The following is a 24,126-nucleotide window of genomic DNA, read 5'->3' on the forward strand; positions in this document are numbered from 1 at the left end:
CTCAGTAGGACTCACCCTCGGCGCCTTGCCTACTATCGAGGAGCATCCTCGTAGGGTGGTTGACTTGAACAAGGAGGCATCCGATGAGGATGATGAGGAGTATAATTAGATCGTTGATCGGAGGCCTTTAATTTGCATGGATTGAGAATGTTACTTTGCATGGGAAATCAAAGCATTTTTAAAAGTTTATGTTTTGTCATAATTAAATTTAGTGGTGTTTAAGTTATGTTATTATGTTTTATTTTTCTTTAATCTTCCCTACCCATATTATTAATCAGTTTATGATGTGGTTAAGTTGTTGTATAATAATTGTCTGAAAAAACAAGAGTTAATTTGAGTAATTTGATTATCCAATGTGCAACTATACACTTTATACACATATTATACAAGTATATTATTTGTATAAGAATTTGCAAATTAAAAAGCTTCAAATTGTATTCATCCTTTAATTTGGTGCAAGGAGACCAAAAGACATATAAGACACTTTCTTTATGCACACATACATACAAGATATATGAAATAAAGCATAAGTCTTATCGATTTAATTTTAATGGGTAAGCTTACGATTTCAGATCATTATTCATACAAAATAAATAAAAAGTTAAAATTTTCAAGATATATGATTGTATATGTATGATTGAAATCCGATCTAGTCTGTATCCAGATATAAAATCTTATGATACGATCATAAACCTAACAAATGTGGCTAGTCCTCATTCAAAGTATGTTGCGTCGCTTGGTACTTAAGATTTTATGTAGTAACCAATACAGATTATTATAATTTTATTTTATGATTTTGCTATCATTAAGCACAACAATGATGGTGTGCTGCACGTAAATAACACTCCCAACACCGTGTTCATTGATAGCATAATATCCAATTAGGGAAGATTAATTCATTGTATGGTGTCGATCGATCCTTTGTACTCATGATTGTGTTGAAGTACACAATTAATGACGTGCATGTTGCGCACTTTATTGCACCTATTAAGTTCAAACCTTTGTATATATGTTGACCGTTTGAGATTATAAATCGATTTCGATCATGTTACAGGATTTACATTGCACCTGTTAATAAGTTCAACCTTTGTATATATGTTGACCCTTTGTGATTATACTCGATGTAGATCATGTCACAGGATTTACATTGCACCTGTTAATAAGTTCAAACCTTATAGGCTCACAACATTGGGTGATGCTCTGATACCAATGACATGGCCTTTGTGTAAAACTAAAGTTACTTAATCAGTATTATGTATGTTCAAGAAATGCGCCGTGTAAGACTTCATTTGTGGCATACATCTCCCTTATTTAAGCTCTAAAATAGTTCCACTTGAGTTTTTATATCATATGCTAGGTTGCAAAAGAACGGGCAGTGGACATTGATACGAATAAGGATACGAATGCGGATACAGAAAAACGTCAATCTCAAAATAGAACACGACACGAGTACAACATGATAAAATTCATACAATAAGTTTAGTAAAAAAAGAATGTGACAACCTTTTTTTTTAAATGGAAAAAAGAATTTGACAATTTATTCAGTATTATCGTAAAAATATTATATTATTTCAATAAGCGGAAAAAAATGATAAAATGACCTTAAAATTATAAATCCAAATATTATTGAGTACATTAAGTATGTCTTACGTCGCGTATCGAAAGAGTATCGGTGTCCGACATGAACACGACAAGACAACTGAATGAAGTGTCCACGTATCCTAGGTCATATTTACTTCAGTAGACAGTTTACAATGGCGTTAATCCATATTTATTGGTATACTAATTTTGTATCCAGGTGATGCCCAAATGATTGATAAAAATTTAGGATAAACTTTTTGGATTGAATGCAGGATATTTAGACATATTGAATTGAAATATATTTTATTGAACTGAAATTATTTTTACTGAACTAAAAGAATTTTTATCAAAACAAAAGTTATTTTTCAAGATTTAAACTTATTTTCACTAATTCTCTATTATTTTTGTAAGAAAATTAAATATATTATAAATGAATCTTTATTAAAAGAACTTTTAAAACGAATTTTAGGATGAAAAAGTACCAAATTATAAGATATGTATTACAAAGTAAAAGTTAAGATTAATTTTGTATATGTAAAATATTTGAAGTATATTGATAATAAAACATTTTTATCTTTAAAAACTTATCCAAACTTCACAGTAATACATATTTGTAATCCGTGGTTTATACACACGGGTGTACAATGCTCATCATACACCCGGATAAATAAAAAAAAAGGCGGAAAGAACATCTTGTGTTTCATAAAGAACATACTTGTATTTGACAAAGAACATGTTTGTATTTGACAAAAACATGCATTACCGAAGAACATAAAGATATAATAAAAAGAACGAGATAAAAACTTAATAAAATTTTCTGAAAAATTACACATTATTAACGGAAAAAATTTAGAGGTGATAAAAAATCGAGTAGAGCCGGGCCATGTCATAATTTCTCGTGCCCAAACCCGTAGAAAAGTAGCGGGTTTTGGGCTTTTTTCGAACCCGGTTCGAGTTTTAACTAAAAATGCATTTTTAGGTTTGTCTAAACCCACCCTATTTCGGGCCGGATCGGGTCGGGAAGCGAGTCATGCCAATGTTGATCAACTCTTAAAAAATCCTTACCAAAAATATTATTTCCCCAAAAAATAGTTTTCTATCTCTCCAAAAAAAATTCAACTTCCCATAATAATTTAGTTTTTTTTACTCTAATATTATTTTCAATTAAAAATAATTTAAGATTTCAATATCAAATTTCAAAATAACATATGTTAAAAGAACATAATTTATATTGTAAAGTACATATAGTTAATACCTAAATAACACGCTAATCAAACTCAAAGAATATATGATAATAAAAGTAATTTAAATATGACATATGATAATAAAAATAGAATTTGGACGTCATTACGACCTTAAAGAACATACACGTCAAATTCAAAGAACATACTTTGTATTGTTAAACCCAAAAAAAAAAATATGTTTATCAACATATGTTAAATAACATAAGTTATAATGTAAAGAACATATAATTTTACTCAAAGAACACACTGATCACACTCAAAGAACATATTAAAGGTATGTTCCTTGTCAAACATTATATGTTCTTTATCAAACATTATATGTTCTTTCCGCCTTTTTTGTTTACCCGGGTGCACCATGAACATGGTGCACCCGGGTGTATTATCTAATTTTCACATATTTGTCGCCTACGTGGCATAACACTTGACGAACAACATAAATGCCAAGTGTCGTTGTCCCGTAATCAAGCTGCGAGACCCGCGCTTTATTTATTAGTGATATGATTTACCAAGTGGGCATTGGTAGATTAATGGCATTAATCTAAAACAATACAGATGTCGCATTGCATTACTGTTGCCCTAGTCTGACTGCAAAATTCACAATCGACTACAAGAAATACAGGCTAGTAGGTGTAATGAAAAGTTGCTTCATGCGATTATATCTAACCAGCAAGGCAGCAAAACAGAACTTAACAAACTTACAAGCCATGAACAAAAATCAACGAACAGAAGCAATTTACCCAATATTTTCAAAAACTTTGGTCTAAAAATAAAAACACAATCCTTAAAGAAGGTACTAGGAGAGCAGAGCGTGATTCTATATCAAATAGATTCATTGATGCACAACACCATCTTAAAAAGGACCAGACTGAACCCCTAGTTTTAAATACTAGATGTATGACAATAGTAACATATAATAAAATGAACATTAAGCTACAACCAAAAAGTCTGGTATAGATCAATCATATAGGAAGGCAAATATCTAAGCTTGAAGTTTCTCTTGTGCAATAGCAGTAGCACTTGTTAGAAAAGCCTGTCCAGCATGGCGGTTTGATAGAGGTCCATGGCAACCAAGAAGCTGCAAGGCACAAAATACATCAGAGAGCCCCGTAAGTCACTATTAATTATTAATAATAAGTAAGCTACAGAAATAACGAAGGCAGGAGGAAAAACTCTACATAGACAAGAATTGACAAAGCTATCAATTCGCTAAAGAAAGGTTTGTTCAAGGCATTGGGCAACTCCGAATGTATTAACATAGGCAAACGAAGTAGAAAATTCTAGAAAATATGCCCTCATAGGCAAACAACATAGAAAGGTATATTCCAGAAGTTAAGAGCACTGACTGGTATTAAGTACTAAGCAAAGTTTTCCAATAAGCATGCTCAATCACAATAATACAGAGAAGCCTTCACAATTCGCCAGCATACTCAAAAACCACAAATATGAATAGACCAACAGTTATGAAGCACAACAATCTGAGCACGTTGATAATTTAGTGACTGTTAATCTAAACTAACAGTGTAATCAAATAATATACTAGTATAAGGGATCTAACTATTAGTTCCATGCAAAAAACGAGATCAATGATAATGTCATCAGGTTAACAGAGAACAAAATCCGAAATCCAATCATCATACAAAATTAGAAGTGAAAAAATCAACAAACCTTGGCATTGACACCATCTGGCACAATCCTGTTCTCAGATTTGTACTTCAAATAATCAGCACGGTTGTACTTGGTAAAGCCCCTGATCAATAGAGTTACAGAAATCAGTACTGGGAAACATGATACTCATAATTCAGAGTTCAGACTAGCATCAACCACTACTCTCAAGATTCAAAGACTACCAGCTAAATTAACCACCAGTATTGTACAAAAAACTGATCAAATAGTGTATAACTAATATGTTAAAAATATTTGAGCTTTCTACGATCATTTTATAACATTTGTTACCAAAAATTAGCATTGTTGAACCAAACAAAAGAAGTCCCAAGTAAAATGCAGGTACTCTAGTTCTAAGCATATAAATGTTTAATAACCCAGATACTACACATCCCAATTTTCATATAGATAAGTGTTGAAACTTAAGAAAAAAAAGCAGAGAGTAAACATACCACTTCCTGCTGATAATGATCTTTTGACGACCAGGAAACTTGAACTTAGCACGACGAAGAGCCTCCTGAGCATGGTGGCTGTTACTGTCCTTGCAACGAACGGAAAGGAGAACCTGACCAATTGCAACACGAGCACAAACACCCTGAGGCTTGCCAAAAGCACCCCTCATACCTGTTTGGAGCCTATCAGCCCCAGCACACGAAAGCATCTTGTTGATACGAAGCACATGGAACGGGTGAACCCTAACCCTTAGATGGAAAGCATCCTTTCCAGCAAACTTAGTCATGTACTTGTTGCAAGCAATACGGGCAGCTTCCAAAGCCTCACTTGACACATTTTCCTTCTCCCAACTGACAAGGTGCACACAGAAGGGGAATTCATCGACACCTTTCTTCTTCATACCGACGTCATAAATCCTGATTTTAGGATCAGGGACACCACGGCAAAACCGAGATTTAGGGTATGGCTTGTTCTTAATCTGACGGTAACATCTTGCCGGTCCTAAATTGAATCCATTTAAAACAATCACATTTCAATTTCTTTAGCACAAAAAAAATTCATTTATCACATCAGATTTCATTTTATAAATCCCTCATTTGAGCAAAGCACATTACTATCGAATTAACAAGTAACTCCATGATATGAAAAATAAAAAGGAAATTAAGTTAACGCAACACATCTCAAACAATCAAAAAATTGGATCAACCTTATTGTCATTTGTTCATTACTAATCAAATATACATAAGCACATATTCATACAAAAATACCACAAATTATCAGTATTTAAAAAAAAAAATTGATCGAATCAAAACAAAAGTATGAAAATTGTGAAATAAAGTATGAAAAGTTACAGACTAGATAAGCAAAAAAATCACTCAAAATGCTCATATGAAAACTAAAAATCAAGCAAAAACTAGCAGATAAAAACAGCGGAATTCGATTTATAATCCTGAATTTGTCGAAGAAACTCAATTCACAAAATCGATTGAACATACAAAAACAGAATTGACAATTGATACTACAATCGAAACACTAATCCAGAAAAAATAAAGCATAGATGAAGATCTTACTTCTTCCCATGGCGGCGTAACTTGAAGAAATTCTGAGCTCCGAAAATCGAAAAACCCTAAGTCGGGGGACAAGAAGAAATAAAGTGGGCTTATAAATAAAAAGAGAGAGAAAAAACGGGTAGATCGACGGGTTGCCCTGTTTGTTGGGCCGGTCAGGGGTATTACGATTTATGACGTTTGTGCTGGCGTGTTTTAAGTGTTAGATAATTAGATTGCCCATTTACGGCATCTTTTTTCAACAGTTTGGTCCAGTCTATGATCTACGGCCCAATTAATAATTATAATCAATGTCTAATGCAGTAATGCTAGTATGCTATGTTCTGTTCACATGATATTTATCAATAAATTAAATTATTTCTTATAAAATTAAATTACTTTTGTTGAATTTATATCTTTTAATAATTGATTGCAATATGATAAACTAGTTTTGTGCCCCGGGCGATGCCCAGGTTGTTTACTAATAAGATAAACATTTTATCTATATGTTAATTTTTTGAACATATCATTGATACAAATAGTGTAATGTAAGAGGAGTACATCCCTTTTAATTTAGGATATTTTAACGTCGGATACCATTGATTTTTGTAAAAGCACCGTATATATTATAGATTTATAAACTATATATGAGAAAAATATTTATGTTATTCGAATTTGCTACTTGATAATTATATTAAAAATTTACAATCTAAATAACTTTTTTTGAAAGTTACAATCTATTTTATTCGTATGGAAAATTAGAAGTCCTATCAGAAATAAAATTCTAAATTTTTTTTATCTAAAAATCTATCTTAAATATAACTTTCTTATTCTATAAAATCTATCTTAAATTCGCTTATCTAGCGTCAGAGTAGTCGTATTAAATCTTATATGTCGCCTACGTGGCGCGACACTTGGCAAAAAGTTGAAACGCCAAGTGTCGCTGTCTTGTAGCCTGACTAATAGTTTAGCTTCATATATATTAGTTACTAGTTTTGTGCCCGGGCGATGCCCGAATTATTGATAAAATTTTAAGATAAATTTTTTGGCTCGAATGTTAAATAAGGTCATATAATTCTTTATGATGATGCAGAATATTTAGACATATGATATCATATCTCTTATTTATATAGTAGTGTATTTTTTGTAATTTGTTTGTAAATAGATATCTAAGTTATTATTAACTTGAAATTTATTTATTGAACTTAAATTATTTTTACTGAACTGAAAGTATTTTTTTACCAAACTAAAATTATTTTTTCTGATAATTAATCTATTATTTTTTTTGAATATATTAAATATATTATAAATGGATCTTATTTTAAGAAACTTTTTAAAACAAATTTTATGATGCAAATAAAACCGAGTTATAGGATATTTATTAAAAGTTATAATTAATTTTGTATGTATGAAATATTAAAAGTATATCGATAATAAAACTCTATATAACATCTTTATCTTGAAAAATTCTATCCAAAATTCGCTTACTTGACATCATATGTGTCACAATAATATATATTTGTCGCCTACGTGGCTCGACACTTGGCAAAAAACTGGAATGCCAAGTGTCACTATCTCGTGGCCTGACTGCGAGATCGGCATTATATATTAGTGATATGATATGATATGACATTGTAAATTTTGAAAAGTGAGTGTAATAGGGCCTAACTGCCTAAGGAACTAATGATATCGTTGACATGTTATAGGTTCAAATCTCACTTATTTTTATTACTCCCTCTGTTTTTTTTAATAAGCTAGAGTTGAATTTGCACATTTGTCGAGACACAACTTTGACCATTGTGAGGAGAGTAGCCTATCGTTGGGGATCCCGTTTCCTCTATGCCCTTGGCCCTTCAGAAGCCTAGGATTTTACACTTTTTAGGGTGTGTTAGGATTTTACTTCCTAACTGTTTGGGAGACCTTGAATTAGAATTGAGTCCGTCATTACTTTTTTTGTTTATAATTAACCAATAAAGAGTCACCAATGAGTTTTAGGATAACTCATAAACCTTGTTCATACCTTTCTCCCAAGTAGTGTTCAAGGGATAATTAGCATGAATCATAAGTTTACCCATGCCCAAATTGGTCTACTAAACCAGAAATGAGTTCAGGAGCGAGGGTACTAGAAAAATGTTCTCTTTGAGAATCGCAATCCTAGCCCTAGTGCGGCCTTTACTAGCTCTTCCTTTTTCACAATTTCATTACCAAATAATATATGCAACGCAATTCCTAAAAACTAAGTTAGTCGATTTTATTTACAAACATTAATCACAAAAAGTCTACATTGCAACGAATGTCGTTATTCTTTTTTAATTCAAATTCGTGAAAGGAACAAGAAATAAACAATATTCGCCGTGACTTAGGTGATAAAATAACAATTTAATTATTAAATTATAGTCTTTAATTAACGCAAGATATATGCTATGTGAAATTAATTAATTGGAGTTTGTTTAAAGTGATCAAACAACACTAATTAATTGATTAAAGTTATTTAAACAAGAAAGGAAAAGTGATTTAACTAAGTGCTTAGGAAACTAACTATTCTCCTTTTTTGCTAGATCTCCGTTCTGGGCGGTTGTGGACTTCCCTCCTTCTTCGTACCTCCAAGGACTTCAATGGAATGGATTAGGGTTGAAGAGTATTTAGGAAGAGAGGGGAAAAGTAGTATGATAGTAACAGAGAACTTGAGAAATTAGGGTTTCTAGAACTCTAGGGTTTTTATTCTGATTTTTTTGTTGTCTTTAGGGCTAACGAAGACCCCTATTTATAGGCGTAGGAATCTAGGTTTAGGGTTTCAGAGTCATGGTGTCAAGGGGCGTGAACAACTCACAAAGTCGCGCTGGAGTGGCGAGCGCAACTCTGGGACTTGCACGCGGCTGACACGCACAACTGTGAAAGTTGCGCGCGGTGCGGTTTGCCTTATACAAAAACGCGTTTTTAAAACTTTTATAACTTTTGATTATGAAATCGGATTAAGGCAAATAAGATATCATTGGAAAGTTCTGAATGTCTACTTTCCAATGCCGTTAGAGTTAGGTTAAAATCTGTTATGGATCAAAAGATATGGCCGTTTGAGTGCAAGGGTGTCGGTTTTAGGGCCCGGTTTAGTATTTTAATGATAACTTCTTCGTTTTAACTCGGAATTGGGCTTATAATGTACAGTTGGACAGCTCTTTGAAAGAACTATCCATTTGTATAGGTCATGAACAAATATTAAGTCTTTAATTGTTCTGATTGGCTCGGTTTTCAACAATGTAAGATCCATTTGATCCAATCACTGCATTTGACCATTTAGGTCCGTTATTAATCAAGATTAAACATGTATGAACAAGTTTTAAGCCTAATAATTTGGTCTCAAATACGGGTTCTAACTTACTTCATTATGCATTTCGGAGTTCATAAACACTTTAACTTTGATCTAGCATGAAGAACGAGTTTTTGTAACATCATCGCACTTCCCGTCAGGACAAGAAGCAAAAAGTAGGTGTCTACAACCATCAATATATTTAATTAAAGGTTAGTAAAAATTGTGAAAAAATTAATTAAAGTAGACATTATGACAAATCCAACAACATATTATATGATCATATTTATATATTATATATTGGTAAAAAAATTAAGTCAATGATGACATATGAATGGTGCAAAATCCAAATTCTAACTTATAAAAAAAAATGGATGGAGTATTTGAATTTGAATTTGGAATTAATTTGTTGCTCTTCAAAAAAATATTTAAGAATATATTCACTTTGCCTTTTTTTTTTTTTTTTTTTTTTTTGACAGCCTTTCTTTCACTACGAAAATTCCTTGAGGGAATTTGATTATCTCAAACTCTCTGCAGGCCAGTTTTATGTTGATCATCGCACAAGACAAGAACAGAAATGGAAATTTATCCTCATTTTTACAAAAATAAATGATACAAAAACAGATTAAACAGAATTGGAATGGTAGCCTTTTCCAACAAAAGGAAAAGCGAAGATGGGGTGGGGTAGTGTGCAGAGGACCATCCTTTATAGTTGATACACGAACACAAAATGATTGGACAAAAATCAACGCAAATATACATCAATCTGATTGCAGACTCCTATAGCCAAAATTGGAAACATTGATACAAATTAATATGAACATTGAATGGTGCTGCAGGGCAGGCTGGAGATGCGCTTGCACGCAGAACCCCAGGCTGCTCGTGTATGTATATGTTAATGTTTCTATAAGATGGGAGGGGAGAACAAAAGAAAAAATCACTATACATATATCTATGTAGGGTAAGGGACGAACTACAACCACCCTTGAATCTATATACTTCATACTAAAGGTTGATACAGTCTCATCTAGCATATTGACAATGGCACGTGGGATGTGGTTGTATCAACTATCACTCCAACTATCTGCATCATCGTCTTCATCGCTTCCAGCCATTGCCTGTTTCAAAATTTGTCAGTTTATCAGTGGAAGAAGAACTATGAAATATAGATGGGCCTGACTGCAAATCAATGATTCTACAAACAGTTTTTGAGCATGGACAAACCTGACGGATAGTGCTTGCTTTTTCCAAAATGGCAGCAACCTTCAAATTTGTTCTTGGACCTTGAATATTGGGTCTAGCTGCAACTGCTGGTTTCAGATTGAACGACTGAAAGGAAAAAATAAAAATTCAGCTGCAAGTTTTGGAGTATTTAGACAATGTTCAGGATGAGTAACACCCATGAACATTAGGAAAGACAATGTTTAGGATAAGTAACACCATGAACATTAAGAAATGCGATCTGAGGGCAAACCTTATTTCTTATTTGTTCAAATAATGAGTCTCTCTCTTCTGCTTTTGGTTCAGCTGGAGGATGTGACCTTTCAGTTACCTTCCTCAGCAGCATTCGTGGGGATTCTGTTTCTTCAGTTTTCAGTTCAAGCTCTTCTCTAACCCTTTCCCGGACCTTCCTCAACTGCGCCATTGGTGAATTAATTTCTTCAACTTTAGGCTCAACCTCTTGTTGAGACTTTACCCCTACCTTTCTTAGCTGCAACTGTTCCAATAGAAATTCTCTCTCTTCAGACTTAGGATCAACTAGTGATTTAACCCTGTCTCCAACTTTTCTTAACTGCAACTGTTCTGGTAAAAACTCCTCTTCAGCTTTTGTGTCAACTGGAGGTTTTACCCTTTCTCCCACCTTTCTCAGCTGCAACTGTTCCAGTAAATATTCTCCTCCTTCCTCTTTTGACTCCACTGGTGTTTTGACCCTCTCCACTTTTCTCAACTGCATTTGCTCCAGTATAGACTCTCCTTCTTCGGGTTTTGATTCCAATGGTGGCTTTGTCCTCTCAACCTTTCTCAACTACAAAAACATAAGAGATATAAGAACACACCATTCTAAGTGTATGTGGTTATTATCTTTTATTTATTTTTTATTTTTTTATGTAAAGCATTTTCAAGATAAAACTACAGAATCTAAGATAACAACGATTTCAGGACTAACCTTGCTTTTGTCAATGGAAACAACCTCAACAATGAGAGGATTTCTAGGTCTTGGAAGCTTCTTCTGGAGAGTTCCATTACTATTTCCATCTGCATAAGATGGAATCTCATCATATTCACTCGACCATGTTCTTCCCGCCTCAGGAGCCACCAAACCCGGGGGTGCTTGATCCACAAGGGGCGGAGAGTAAGAATTTGCTACTTCCTCCGACACTTGTGGACTGTGTCCAACCAGCTCATCTTGAATAGAAGTTTCAGTGTCCACTTTCGTTTCTAGTGTAGATGTATTTTCAGAAAAGTGACCAACTAATGATCCGGATTCAGGGGGATCCACAGTAGGCTGACGGGAACCTTCAGAAATCTGAGTGCCATTCAATGACGTTGAGGCAGAAGAGACCGTAATAGGTACATGGTCTTGTCTTCCAACTTCACCTGTTTTAGCGTGGGAAGAATCTTCAGAAACCATAAATGGATTTGACGCTGTATATATTCCTTGCTGTGTTACATAAGCATCCAAATTTGTGGATACAGAAGAGACTGTGGATGGTATATTGTCTTGTCTTCCAACTGCACTAGTGTTAATCTGGAATAAACCTTCAGAAACTCCAACCGGCATTGGCAGGGCAAATACTCCTTGCTGTGCCACATAACCATCTGAATACCCCAGATGTCCCTCATTTGTAAGAGACTGAGAATTAATTTCAGTTCTGTAATCGCTAGTTGATAGGACAATTGATTGAAGAGGAGAAAACGCATAGTGCACTGCTGGTGGAGCCAAAGGCAGGATTGTCGGTGGGATTGAAGAAAGTGTATTATTCCCTGCTGCAAGGGTCACTGGTTGGAAAGAAGCTATTGTATGGTGCACCGCTGGTAGGGGTATTGGTTGTACTGGAGCAAGGGAATGGTGCATAGTCGGCAGACCAATTTGTTGAACTTGGACTGGAACACGGGTATGTTGTACCACTTGCCTCCCCGCTGGAGCAGCAGCAGAATTTTGGAACTTGCCCAGTCTCCATTGCATAGGAGGCAAAGGAGGCAGAGATGGTGGCTCTAGGTTGATTCGAGGGGGCTGACCAGAGTTCTCCAACTGGGAGGCTTGATTACCACTACTTAGCATGCCATTGCCATGCACCAATACATTGGAGGTGTCCAGTGTATACTCAGCTGATTGCGGTGAAATTTTTGACAGTGTAGGTTGGTCATCATCATGTAAACCGGCCGCAGCTATGCTTGATTCTCTCTCAACATATTGGGGATCAAAGAGAGCATGGCCAAGTGAATCCAGGTCCTTCGCTTCTGCAGCTGAGTTCTCACTACTCTTGACATCTTCAGGCAGTGAACCATCACGTAAGGTGGGAGAATCAGCAGAAGATATGTAGCACATGTTGGCATTGGAAGTTACAGAAGCATCTCGAGCAGGATCAATTTGCCTTCTTTCAGTTAATTCTCTTCTTTGCTCCATGTTCAATTCCTCATCATTTTGATGGAATTGCTCGGTGACTAAAAGAGGGGGCTCATGGAGCTTCTCAGGAAGTAGTGACAAAGTCGATGACGTAGTCGACCCATTTTGATGATAATCATCCATGATATCAACTTGTTCGGAACCATCAGCAACAGTTTCTATATGCTCCACCTTCCCCACATGACAATCCGAATGTGACACATCCTCAGATGCTACTACATAAGAATCATTAGTATGTTCACAGGGTATGTTAAGGGGGGATGCATCAGGAGAAAAGATCTTATCCTTGTCACCATGCTGATCAAGGGGAGCATGATCAACGCTGGTTTCACCATGAATAATTGCAGCTTGAGATTCATGATCATCCACAACAGTATCTGACTCAAAGGCTGGTGTTTTATCTGGATTCCCATCAACAGAAACAGGGTATCCAGTATCATTACCAGAATATACCTCACAAGCTTCATCTGGGCAAAGCTCCAGTAGAGTACTATCAGTTGCCTCTAAGGGCATTGTCAGCCATTCGCATTGCTTTTCCAGAGGATCTAGAACAGGGGATGGCTTTCCCACCTTGAAAGAGTCCTTCAAAATATTATCAGCAGACCAAGAAATCTCACTATTGGAGTCATCCCTGGAAGATGCAATAGCTGCATCAGCTTCAAAAGAGCCACAATTAGTGAGTTTAGCTGCCTCAGTAATCTCACCAGGTGGAAATTCTCGTGCGCTAGTATGTAGCTGATTGGACATGCCACGCAAGTTTTCAGCTTGGCAACCATGCAGAGCAAAAGATACTATTTCTTTACTCACAGCAATATCATCTTCCATACTAGTATCTTCCCAGGAACATGGAAGATTTTCCGCAGAAGAACCAAAAGATGCATGGCCAGAATTCTTTGTTTCAGGAAGCAGCTCGTGAAGACCAAAACTCGCAGTAGAATCTGTGGCAGAGCATAAATCTTTTGAGTTTTTACCAGTTGATGGAGTACAATCTTCTTCATGGGCCATAATGATGGACTTAGTTTTCTCTTGATACATAGTAACGGAAACAGGAGAGTGTTTACCAGATGATCCAATGTCTGAACAAGCATTTAATTCTGCTGCTCCAAAACCCGTATCATGCCCTTCGACCAACGAACCAGCTGTATCATGGGAGTCTGTTTCAGGCAAATGTACCAAGCCATCCGAGTTATTTAACAAACCCCCTGATGCCTCACAATGTACACTACAATGTGGACCATCCTTATCATGAACTGAAGGTTCCACACTGACAAAATGCCCACTATCCTCAGAAGTGTCAGAAAATGTTCTATGGGAATGCAAGATACCAATTTGATTTGTACGTCCTTGATCCGTTTCTCCCAAATCAACATCAAGCTTTGCAGAGACTTCTGATTCTGGGCATGGAAAGGGATCATCTTTTAAACTAGCTTTCATATCTACAGGAAGAACCTTCTTATTTGAATCTGCAAGGGATGAAGTATTCAAAGCTTCACCAAACTCCTCCTCACTCTTCAATATGTCATCAACTGCGGCATGAGCAATACTGGCTGCTGCATGCATATCTCTTTCTTTTCTGAGAATCTCCTCGTATGTGGAATGATGGTCAAATAAGATATTGTCAGAATCCCAGTTAGAGGCTTGGATAGTAGTAACTGCTACATCAAGATCAGTTGTAGTCTCCATCAAAGTGTTCACACTGTTGGAGCATGAACTTTCCCTCTCTTTAAATAAACGATCGCCATCTTCAGATGTGATGGAGTTTCCAATTGATTGTGAATCCAAGGATACACTATGGAGCTCCTGCCGTTTTTTCGCTTCCATCAGAATCTGCCATCACGGGTTCCACATTCAAATAGTGTGGATTTTTCTTACAATCAGAATCTGTCTCAAATTCAGACTCCATATTAGCAAGAGCGTCCACATAATTATCAATCTCACTAGCAACATCATCAAAATCACAACCACCATCAGCACTGCCTTCTGACATGCTTTCTCTATCTGCAATTTCTTCACCACTCACCACCTTCGAAATTTTTGATAAGTTACTATCATGACTTTCATGATAGAGTCCAGGTACTTCCACAGATTTATTGTCACTCAATGTATTCAACTTGTCCTGATTAAAACCACCCAGTGATGATTTGACCACTATTTTCCTGCCTTCAGGTGAGGAGCATAAGCTTCTTTCAGTCTCTATTGATTCTTTGACAGGAATAATTGCACCAATTTCCACAATTTCAAGACCTGTTTCACAAACAGTATCTGACTTCCATGTCAATGCTAGAGGGTCAATACATATTTCATGAAGAATTTTTTGCTCCTGTGGACTAGTATCCAAAAACTTTTCCATATAACTTTTCACATTATCCTGCTCGAAAAGAGATCCAGTAAACTGCCTTTTCTTCAATTTTACACGACGCGCTGGATCATTAATACCACTCTCAATACGCTCTTCCAGAAACAGCTGATGCAGTCTGCACTAACAAAATTCATACGTTAATGTTTATCAGTTAGCAATCTTTAAAGTATATAAGAAAAAGAATTGAAACATTGAAATATACGGAGGTTTCATACTTGGCATGTGATGACGGATAGGATTCTGGAGTATCTCCATTTCTCCAGCGTGGTCCTCTCTTCTGAAACACGATCAATAAGACAAACTTAGGACAGAATTCTACATATACATGGAATTCACAAGCTTGGAAATAAAAATTTACTTTACAGTCACAAAGTAGTAGTAATAAAATTACACATCCAAACAGCAGAGAAACCAAAGATTAATCAAGTTAAGTATAAACCAATACAGTCAAGGTGGTGCTGAAAAAGTCTTTAGAAGCTAGAAGGCATATGCCAAGGGGCAAAAACTAGCACAGCAGCAAACTGCCCATTTTTAAAATATATATCTCAAATCAATATTCAACATAGAGAAAGTTGCCAGCATGCCTCCATTTTCCGTACTGACAGAATTTCAAATTCCAAGAGAGTCAACAACAAACTAATAACATAAACCCAAATTAGGTCAAACATATATGAGAAGAGCGCCAAGTAATATTAAGCACCAATACTTCGTAATAGATATCAATAGCAACTGGATCTAATAATAGGGACAAGTCGTAATATGCTGATGACACAGGTCTATTGATAACAAGTAGTAACATTAAGCACCAAGTTTTATAGCAAACAGAATGATCACTAGCAGTGCACACCAACCCATTTGGTCATATCAATATTTATCCCCTTCAGACCACCAAGCACAAAACTACACAACTATTTTAGAAAGGTACTCCGAATAACATAATCTAAAGAGGTGTAAGTGCAACAGAGGAGCTGTAAGTGAAACGGATACACTAATTTACCCATCCAGCTCACTTTTGTCTCCTTTTAGCAGAAACTGCCAACTGATATTGCATATGAAGTCAACATCCTTTCATTACCATGCTGTAAATATATATTTCTAGGCCTTTGTCATCACCATAAGCCACAACTCAGATCACTTGTTATTGTTATTGTTGCAGCTACTCTAATTTATAAACACACACGCACACGTGTGCGCGCGCATGCACACACACACACAAGCCACATAAGAAGTTTCTTCGCATATTAGGGTGTATCATTGTACCTTTACTCTTCGAGTTTTCTTATCCCTCTGTCCTTCTAATTTTCTACCAGTCAAAGATGTTGATTCCATCTTAAAGAATGATGGGTCAGTGAAACGCTTCAAACACGCACCGGCACCCGCAACATCAAACCTGCAACATGTTAAGCCGTCAACATCATCAACTAATAACATATCATTCTGTGTGGAGATACATAGTTATCAAGATAAAAGAAACCTACTTGTCAAGAAGGAAGAGACGAGGAGGACCTCGACACTCCTCATAAGAATCCATAACAAATCGAGGTAAGTCTTCTCGAGTAACCACACTCTGATCCATACGGAGATTAGGATGCCAGTCAACGCCTGCGACATACATATGTTAAAGTGGAGAACAAAAGCCCATGCAATAACTGTTATCACAGAATTAACAGCTTTTACTACTCTAAAATCCAAGGGAAGTTTCACTGTTAAAGTTTTATCCACAACAAATTCAGAGTAAAATTTGTAAATCCTCTGAATATAAGATACACAAATTTCATCCTGCGGGCTGAAAATGCCTAAGTAAACGTTGTACAATCCAGACCAGATTGCCAGAAGACAGTATATAGGCATCCAAATTATCAAATAATGAACCGAATTCAGGCCTACAGGACAAGATTTACCAAAGTGATGCAAGAAAAGAAATGAGCGAAACCATTTTTTTGTTAGTTGCAATACTTGCAAAAGGTTGAAATAAATAGGGCAGGAGCTTTTAAAATATTATACCAAACCATGGAATCTTTAATCACGCCATCAGCCCAACAACATATAATAAAGTGAGTAGAGCAGGCCCTTAACCAACCACGAAATAAAATTTTCCTTTAGACCCTTGATTGTCAAACAAAGAGTGTTAAACCTGACGCTAATTGTTATTTATTAAACAAATTTACTACTAAGTTAAACAACAATAAAACCAGGCATCTTCCATAAGAAATGCACACTTGATAAAATTCCCACCTGTGTTGTAGAGAAACGCTGTATGGCTAGTTTGGGAGAGGAGTGTCCTTTCAATTGAAGGAAATTCAGCTTCCAGTTGCTGGACACGAACTATCAGACCATGACCTCTAGCAGAGGTAGCCATAACTTCTTCATGCAAGTCATGGAATATTTCAGCAGCAAACCTTTTTAAATCAGAAGATATACAAGTAATCAGGGAACATCTCTTGCAGCAAATTATGAGAACAATAAATTTGATACATATAGATGTTTGGTTTGTATAAAAAACATGGGAGTTGGGAGTTCTTAGGAATTGCAAAATTAGTAAGTTGTTTGTTTCAATAAAATTTGGTGAAATGGGGGAAGTAGAACTTCCTAGGAATTTTCAGTTTCCACAAAATGTAGAAATTTACTTACCTAGTCCCCACGAGGTAAGTTGAAATTCCTATGGGAATTTTTCCCTCATTACTAACCAAACTGCTTTAAGAAATTCCCATGAATTTGATTGTGGAATTTAATTCCTATAAATTAGAAGTTCATGGGAATTTTCATTTCCTATGTTAACCAAACGACCACAAAATTCAGAGATTGACCCCTCGAAGGGAAAAGGAATAAAATAAAAATCTACCTAGATGTAGATGCATCACACGATCCTTTATCTCTAAACTATTACTCGTAACTCTTTATATGGTCAAAGATCTATGTTTGTTCCAACATGTTATGGGGAATCATGGTTTGACATTTGCACTTTCCGTTATGCAGATGTATTGGGTGCTCAATGCCTTATATTCTCTCAGTAAGATTGGTTAATTATAATCCTATATGAGACAAAACAGTTCCACATGATCAATGTTGTGGACAGACAGAAAAACAATAGACAGAGTTTAAATGATGTTCCTCTAGCTTGATAGCACTTTTTAATGTTGTCCAACAAAGAAAGCATGTGACTTTCAAAAACCTAAATCAATTAATCTTTCTCAACAGTCAATGTAGGCTTATAAAAATTATTTATCAGACAGCAATATTCTCTAATAGCTGAAGATGGAAAGGTTGCATCTCAATGTTTCAAACTACACATCAAGACATATTCAAGTCTATACTGACAATCTTTGCATGGTTTAACAAACAAATCATTGCATCCTTCAAATCTTTACACCAATGCCCTTTAGCTAATTTATTTACCTACCATTGTCATTCAAGTTGATCAACATTAATAAGCTAATATTCTCTAATAGCTAATGGCACAAGATGAGAAAGGTCATTTTCAAACCCTATACATCCAACTGTTAATTGCCATTCTATATACTTGGGACAAAATCATCACATACTTTTCATCTTTTCACCGAGGTACCAAACCTTCTGTTTACTTATCTAGCATTGCCATTGAGCTTGTTCAACGACATTAATGGCTGAAACTGAGTATTTATTGGCATTTTTTAGCCCACTAAGAAATTAGGATGCAAATAATCACAGCCTTCACATTGCTTCACTTGGGCACTTGGGTGTGTTTGGCTTACATCTCCCCATAAAGCATTTAGTATAATGACTACACACTTAAAGGATCCTAATCCAAAAGAGCTGTTAATGCTAAATTGGCAACAACCAGAGTATACAGCTTACAACCACATCATGATGACTAGGAATGTCTTAGTATGCAAAATCACAATGGAAAAAAGTATATAGCATAACTATATTTAGACGGCCTACTGCGATTGATAAGGTTAAGCATGTAATACACTTAGGAGAAAAAAGCTTTATAGAAACTCTACAAAAACAGAGAGGACCACAGTAATTAGGAGCAAGAACTTCGGCCAGAGTACAATAAGTAGCATAATTCAACATCTCCTCCTCATTGGCTCATTGGTTTATGAAATTATATTTATGACACTAAATCCACATCCAAGATGATTTTTTTTTTTCCCCTGTTCTATAGCTCCCCACAGCTGTTTAGTCCTTTGCCTACCTCTAGATTTCCAGCCTGTTTCATTTTTCTGCACCTTTTCATTTCATATTTTAAGCATTTATAGGTTCTTAGCCAGATGCAAGGAGATTCTTTCTCTAAAAGTCTATCAGATTCGGATAATACAAAAGCTCATATGGAGCTTAATCATCTTATTGATCCATGTCGTTATAATAAGGATGCATATCAACATCAAGTTAGCTATTAGTCAGTTTTTTCTTTTTCTAGGGGTGCCAAAGTAAAGGAACTTTATTATTCCCTTCAAAATTACTTGAGCTAAGCCTTTTTCCCATTCCAGAATAGGTCAACCCTTCGTCATGTGTACAGTATCATAGATAAAATTTATTTCAAGTTTACTCGCTATCGGACACAAAATCCCCTACCTTGGATCAATTATCCTAGAAAAATCAACAACGCATTGTATAATGCCCAGGCGCTCCGCTACTCGGGATCAAATCAAACAGCCAATCACTAATCGGTTTCCAACATAATCCAACAGGCAGCATACAATTTCAAAACATACAACACATACTCCCTTCCCCATATTTCCTTTCATTTTCTTATTCAGGAAATGAAGCAAGAGTCTGATGAGAGTATCATTTCTCGCTTAACATCACAATCAACAAATCTGGTAGGCATCAAATTCACATAATATCTTCCTGCAATTTAATATCACTAACAATAAAATCTAAATACTTCCATTAACAGCCAAAAAAGTGAAAATAAATACTTCAAATTCAAACAATAACTAATTTAGGCAAAATTCCGCAAAAATTGCATTTGAAGTCAATGTAAAGCTTAATCCAAAAATCAAACTTAAAAAGTGAAAATAAATACTTCAAAACCAAACAATATCTAATTCAGGAAATTCCGCAGAAATTGCATTATGAGTCAATGTTAAGCATAATCTTAATTAATCCAGCTGAAGCAGATCTCAACAATTAATTAAATTCAAATTCACGCGATAACAAACAACTTTTCACCAAATCAATCAAAAATTGAAACCCTAAGCATATTCAAAAATTGAAAGAACATACTCAGCTAAGTCACCGAGCTGGCGAAGAACACCAACAAGACCAGCCATGGCAACACCTTCAAGCAGAGCTTCAGGATCATCTTTATCAGCAACTTTATACAACTCTGGATCCGCTAAACTATACTCATTCCTAATTTGATGCCTATTCAAAGGCATTATCTCTCAATTTCTTCAATTGCAAACCCTAATTTCCTCTGCAACAAAAACTTCTTCGTCTTCGTCTTCGTCGAAGAAATTGATGGCAGGATTTGGAAGAATTTGTCACATTTCAAGGAATCAACCATGAAAAAGCTTTGCCACCTAAAAATGGCAGCCAAAATAAATAAATTTATAAAAGTGAGGAGGAGAGAGAAAGTGGCTGAAAATGAAAGACTGAGAAAGAGTGACAGTAAAAAGGAGGAAGAGAAAAAGGCAGGAAGAATTTATTGTTGTTTGATTTTATTTTTTGAGGGAATTTAATTTTTTTGCAGGAGGGTCTGATTTTATTTTTTGAGGGAATTTAATTTTTTTGCAGGAGGGTCCATTATATTTTGGATTTTTTCCCAAATTGAGCTTTATTGGTAAATTATTTACCAAATTGGTCTCGTGAAAAAAGTATTTCCCAAACTAAGCTTCTGGGGTGAAATGTTGTCTCGGACAGCGTTTTACACCCAGTTTTTTTTAAAAAAAAAAAAATCAAGAAGTAAAACGTTGTCTCACCTTGTTGACCTGTTGGTATGTATTTTGGCAAAATATACTAGTATATTTTGCCAAATTATACTGGAATATGTATATGGGCTTTAAAACGCTGCCTGAGGCAGCGTTTTATTTGAAGCATAAAACGCTGCCTCAGGCAGCGTTTTCTGCTAGACTGCATTACCAGCAGCATCTGCTACACTGCATCACCAGCAGTTTCTGCAATCTGCTGCTGCCCCTACACATAACCCTCACCCAGCAGCATCAGCTCAGCCCCACCATGAACCACCACCCCCACCACCATCCACCACCATCAACCACCTCCCCCACCACCACCGGCCGCCACTCTCGACCACCCCTATGCAATGCAAAACACCCTAAACAACGCAAGGACATTCCCACCACCCCCATCATTAACCACCACCCCCACCACCATCAACCACCTTCCCCACCACCACCGCCCGCCACTCTCAACCACCCATAAACTACCATAAAATACCCTAAACAACGCAAGAGCATTCCCACCACCAGCCCCAACCTTTCCACCACCATCGACCACCACCGACAACCATCAAACACTGGAAACAACCCCAACAGCATGATAACCATCGTGAAACAGCACTTTAAGTGCAGGAGACCAAATATATGCTGCTTGATACATATAACGGATATAAAAGATATAGTTTCACTAACAAAAGTCAAATTCGGACAAATAAGGGAAATAAACTTCAAATTATACAGAGAGTCATTTAGAAAACATTTCTTGTATTAATAATGTAAGCGTTATATACAACATTGTTAAACATCTGAGTACCACAAAAGGATCAACTAACTAATACTATCCGGACTCATGTATTGGAGTTAACTGATCTCCATCCTGTGTGTCCTCCGTCCGTCTACGAACACGCCTCGGACGCCTCGTGTAATGCTGAATGGTGGTGAATGGGTCTCGGGACGGTGGAGGAGTCAGCTGGCGAGACGATGAGTCATCCTGGCTGTGGCCGGGAGCGGTGTTATGGATGAAGTAATCCTCTGCCCGTGTAGAGCCCGAAGTATGACCTCCACCACTACTCTGTCCGAAGTCGAACTGTGAATGGAAGGAGTTGGGGTCATGATCATCCCTGGGGTGGACGAGATGGCCATGGCCATATCTCTGCAAGCTATGTATGCCCATATCTCGCACCCGCTCAACCTGGGCTCTGGTGGGTACGGCTGCTAAGGCATCTGAAAGTGCATCAACCATCGCACCCATATACCCCGCCTGCAGTAATCATCCATGAATTAGTAATATGATATAGAATTTCAAATAATTTTGGAAAACAAGAAACTGAAAAAACTCACAAGTCCGCTGATAACATCATAAGCTGGATGGTAGTGCGTGGACGGTGGGGTGTAGGTAGGGTTGATGAAAAGGCGTGTAATCTGCCTATACCATACCATGTAAGGATCACGCGGATCCATAACACCCTGAAACAGGTGACCGTCAACGCGATGGACTCCAACAGCTGGTCCCAAAGCTCAATGAATTGATGATGCTCCAGTGCCCAGTTTGTCTCCAACTTTCCACGACGGTCAATGCTGTGGAGGCGAATACTAGTGTCACAGGGCATGGGGATAGGCTGGTGAAGTCCGAACTGTCGCAACACTCGGTCCGGTAGGTGGCTCTCCATGACCTCGAAACAGATCATGGGGGTCCTGGCAAGCCACTCAGCACGATGCTCGAGCAAGTGTTCCGGCATGGCCTCTACCAACACAGCAGAATAGGGATCCCATGTCATCTGCAACAAGGATATATCGTGAAAAGGTTAGGGCAATGCCAATAAACAGTATAAAGAGTAAACAAACGATTACAAATTTAGTGCAAGATTCCACCTGTTCATCCGAGAGTCGATCGAGGGCGTCACGGTAGTAGAGAAGACCTCTCGCTGTATGCGCATGTGTTAGTCTGGGAACCACCCACCTGTGGCAACAAATTATTTAAGAAGTTGTACTAGCTAATTATAACAAAATTTGAGTACACAAGTATAATGTTACGAACCTACAACCGTATGCCTGATCGGGTTCAGGGAGCGGGGGAGCATCGTATGCTGCGTACTGATCGTCCTGGTCCAGCTGCCCTGGACGGTGTACAACAGGCCTACCTGGTCTCCCTACATGGATGTGCTCCTAAGCCCATAGCTGTTTTAAAAATCAAATAAAAGGTAAAGCATAAATAACGTCAAGTCATTATCAAACTAGGCTTAAGGATAATGATGAGGTTTACCTGTAGCACTGTCTTGAAGCGTTTTCTTATTGTAAAAGTACATCCCCTTCTCGAATTCTCCCCCTGGAACAAATGATGTATGACTCCCTGAATTGGCCCAATACTCATCAACTTCATAATTCTCATTTATCTGACTAAACTAGGGTACTGCAGTTCTAACCAAGGGCTCATCAATTTCCATCTGCCCATCTTCAAGATCCATTTCATCAAGCCTATCATACTCCTCCCCATTATCATCCTCATCATCTGTATCCGCATACACATCGTACACCGACAATTCGTTATTCACAATATTATCAAAATGACTTGGGTCTTCTTGAGACGGTGATTCTTGAACCTCATCTCGCATCGGTGATGGAGCCACGGTGTTTGATGTTGAAGGACCGGATTGGCCGAACATTGTCACACAGCCCCCCGCATGTGCAGGTGATGATATATGAGGACTAAACGACATCTGTAATTGATCATCATGCAGCAAGCGACTGAAAGTTCCCATCCCATATTCATTCGATGGAATGTGGTTTGAAGGGCCTTGGAAGGACGTGGTGTTGTAATCGGAGACATATGTAGGATGTTGTTCTGCCCAAGTACTTTGTTGGGTACATATAGGCACTGTTTCTACATATATCTCATTGGGAACACCCTTCATTGTAACAATGCTTCTCAAAGCTTTTAAATGTTTGTTTGTGGAGACAGGTAAC

At 36.8% G+C, this 24,126-nt stretch overlaps 1 protein-coding gene and 1 pseudogene across 1 annotated transcript; both read right to left on the reverse strand.

The window, feature by feature from the left end:
• Nucleotides 1-3,530: 3,530 nt before the first annotated feature.
• LOC110730545 (60S ribosomal protein L10) lies at nucleotides 3,531-6,158 on the reverse strand. Its single transcript, XM_021910359.1, has 4 exons — nucleotides 6,011-6,158; nucleotides 4,940-5,441; nucleotides 4,491-4,572; nucleotides 3,531-3,900 (listed from the first exon to the last, which is right to left on the reverse strand). Exons 1-4 carry the CDS (start codon nucleotides 6,018-6,020, stop codon nucleotides 3,805-3,807), a joined length of 690 nt encoding a protein of 229 aa, XP_021766051.1. The 5' UTR covers nucleotides 6,021-6,158; the 3' UTR covers nucleotides 3,531-3,804.
• A 3,742-nt stretch (nucleotides 6,159-9,900) lies between these two features.
• LOC110730555 lies at nucleotides 9,901-21,229 on the reverse strand (annotated as a pseudogene).
• Nucleotides 21,230-24,126: the final 2,897 nt, after the last annotated feature.

The sequence above is a fragment of the Chenopodium quinoa genome, unplaced genomic scaffold, assembly GCF_001683475.1.
Source record: "Chenopodium quinoa cultivar QQ74 unplaced genomic scaffold, ASM168347v1, whole genome shotgun sequence".
In the NCBI taxonomy this organism is placed as follows: domain Eukaryota; kingdom Viridiplantae; phylum Streptophyta; class Magnoliopsida; order Caryophyllales; family Amaranthaceae; genus Chenopodium; species Chenopodium quinoa.

Bases quoted from the DNA above. Each gene is read 5' to 3' on its own strand.
- LOC110730545 (XM_021910359.1), bottom strand. The intron at 4,573-4,939 runs GTATGTTTACTC...TCTATTGATCAG, and splicing joins ATCATTATCAGCAGGAAGTG to GGGCTTTACCAAGTACAACC. The intron at 3,901-4,490 runs GTTTGTTGATTT...TGTGCCTTGCAG, and splicing joins CAGATGGTGTCAATGCCAAG to CTTCTTGGTTGCCATGGACC.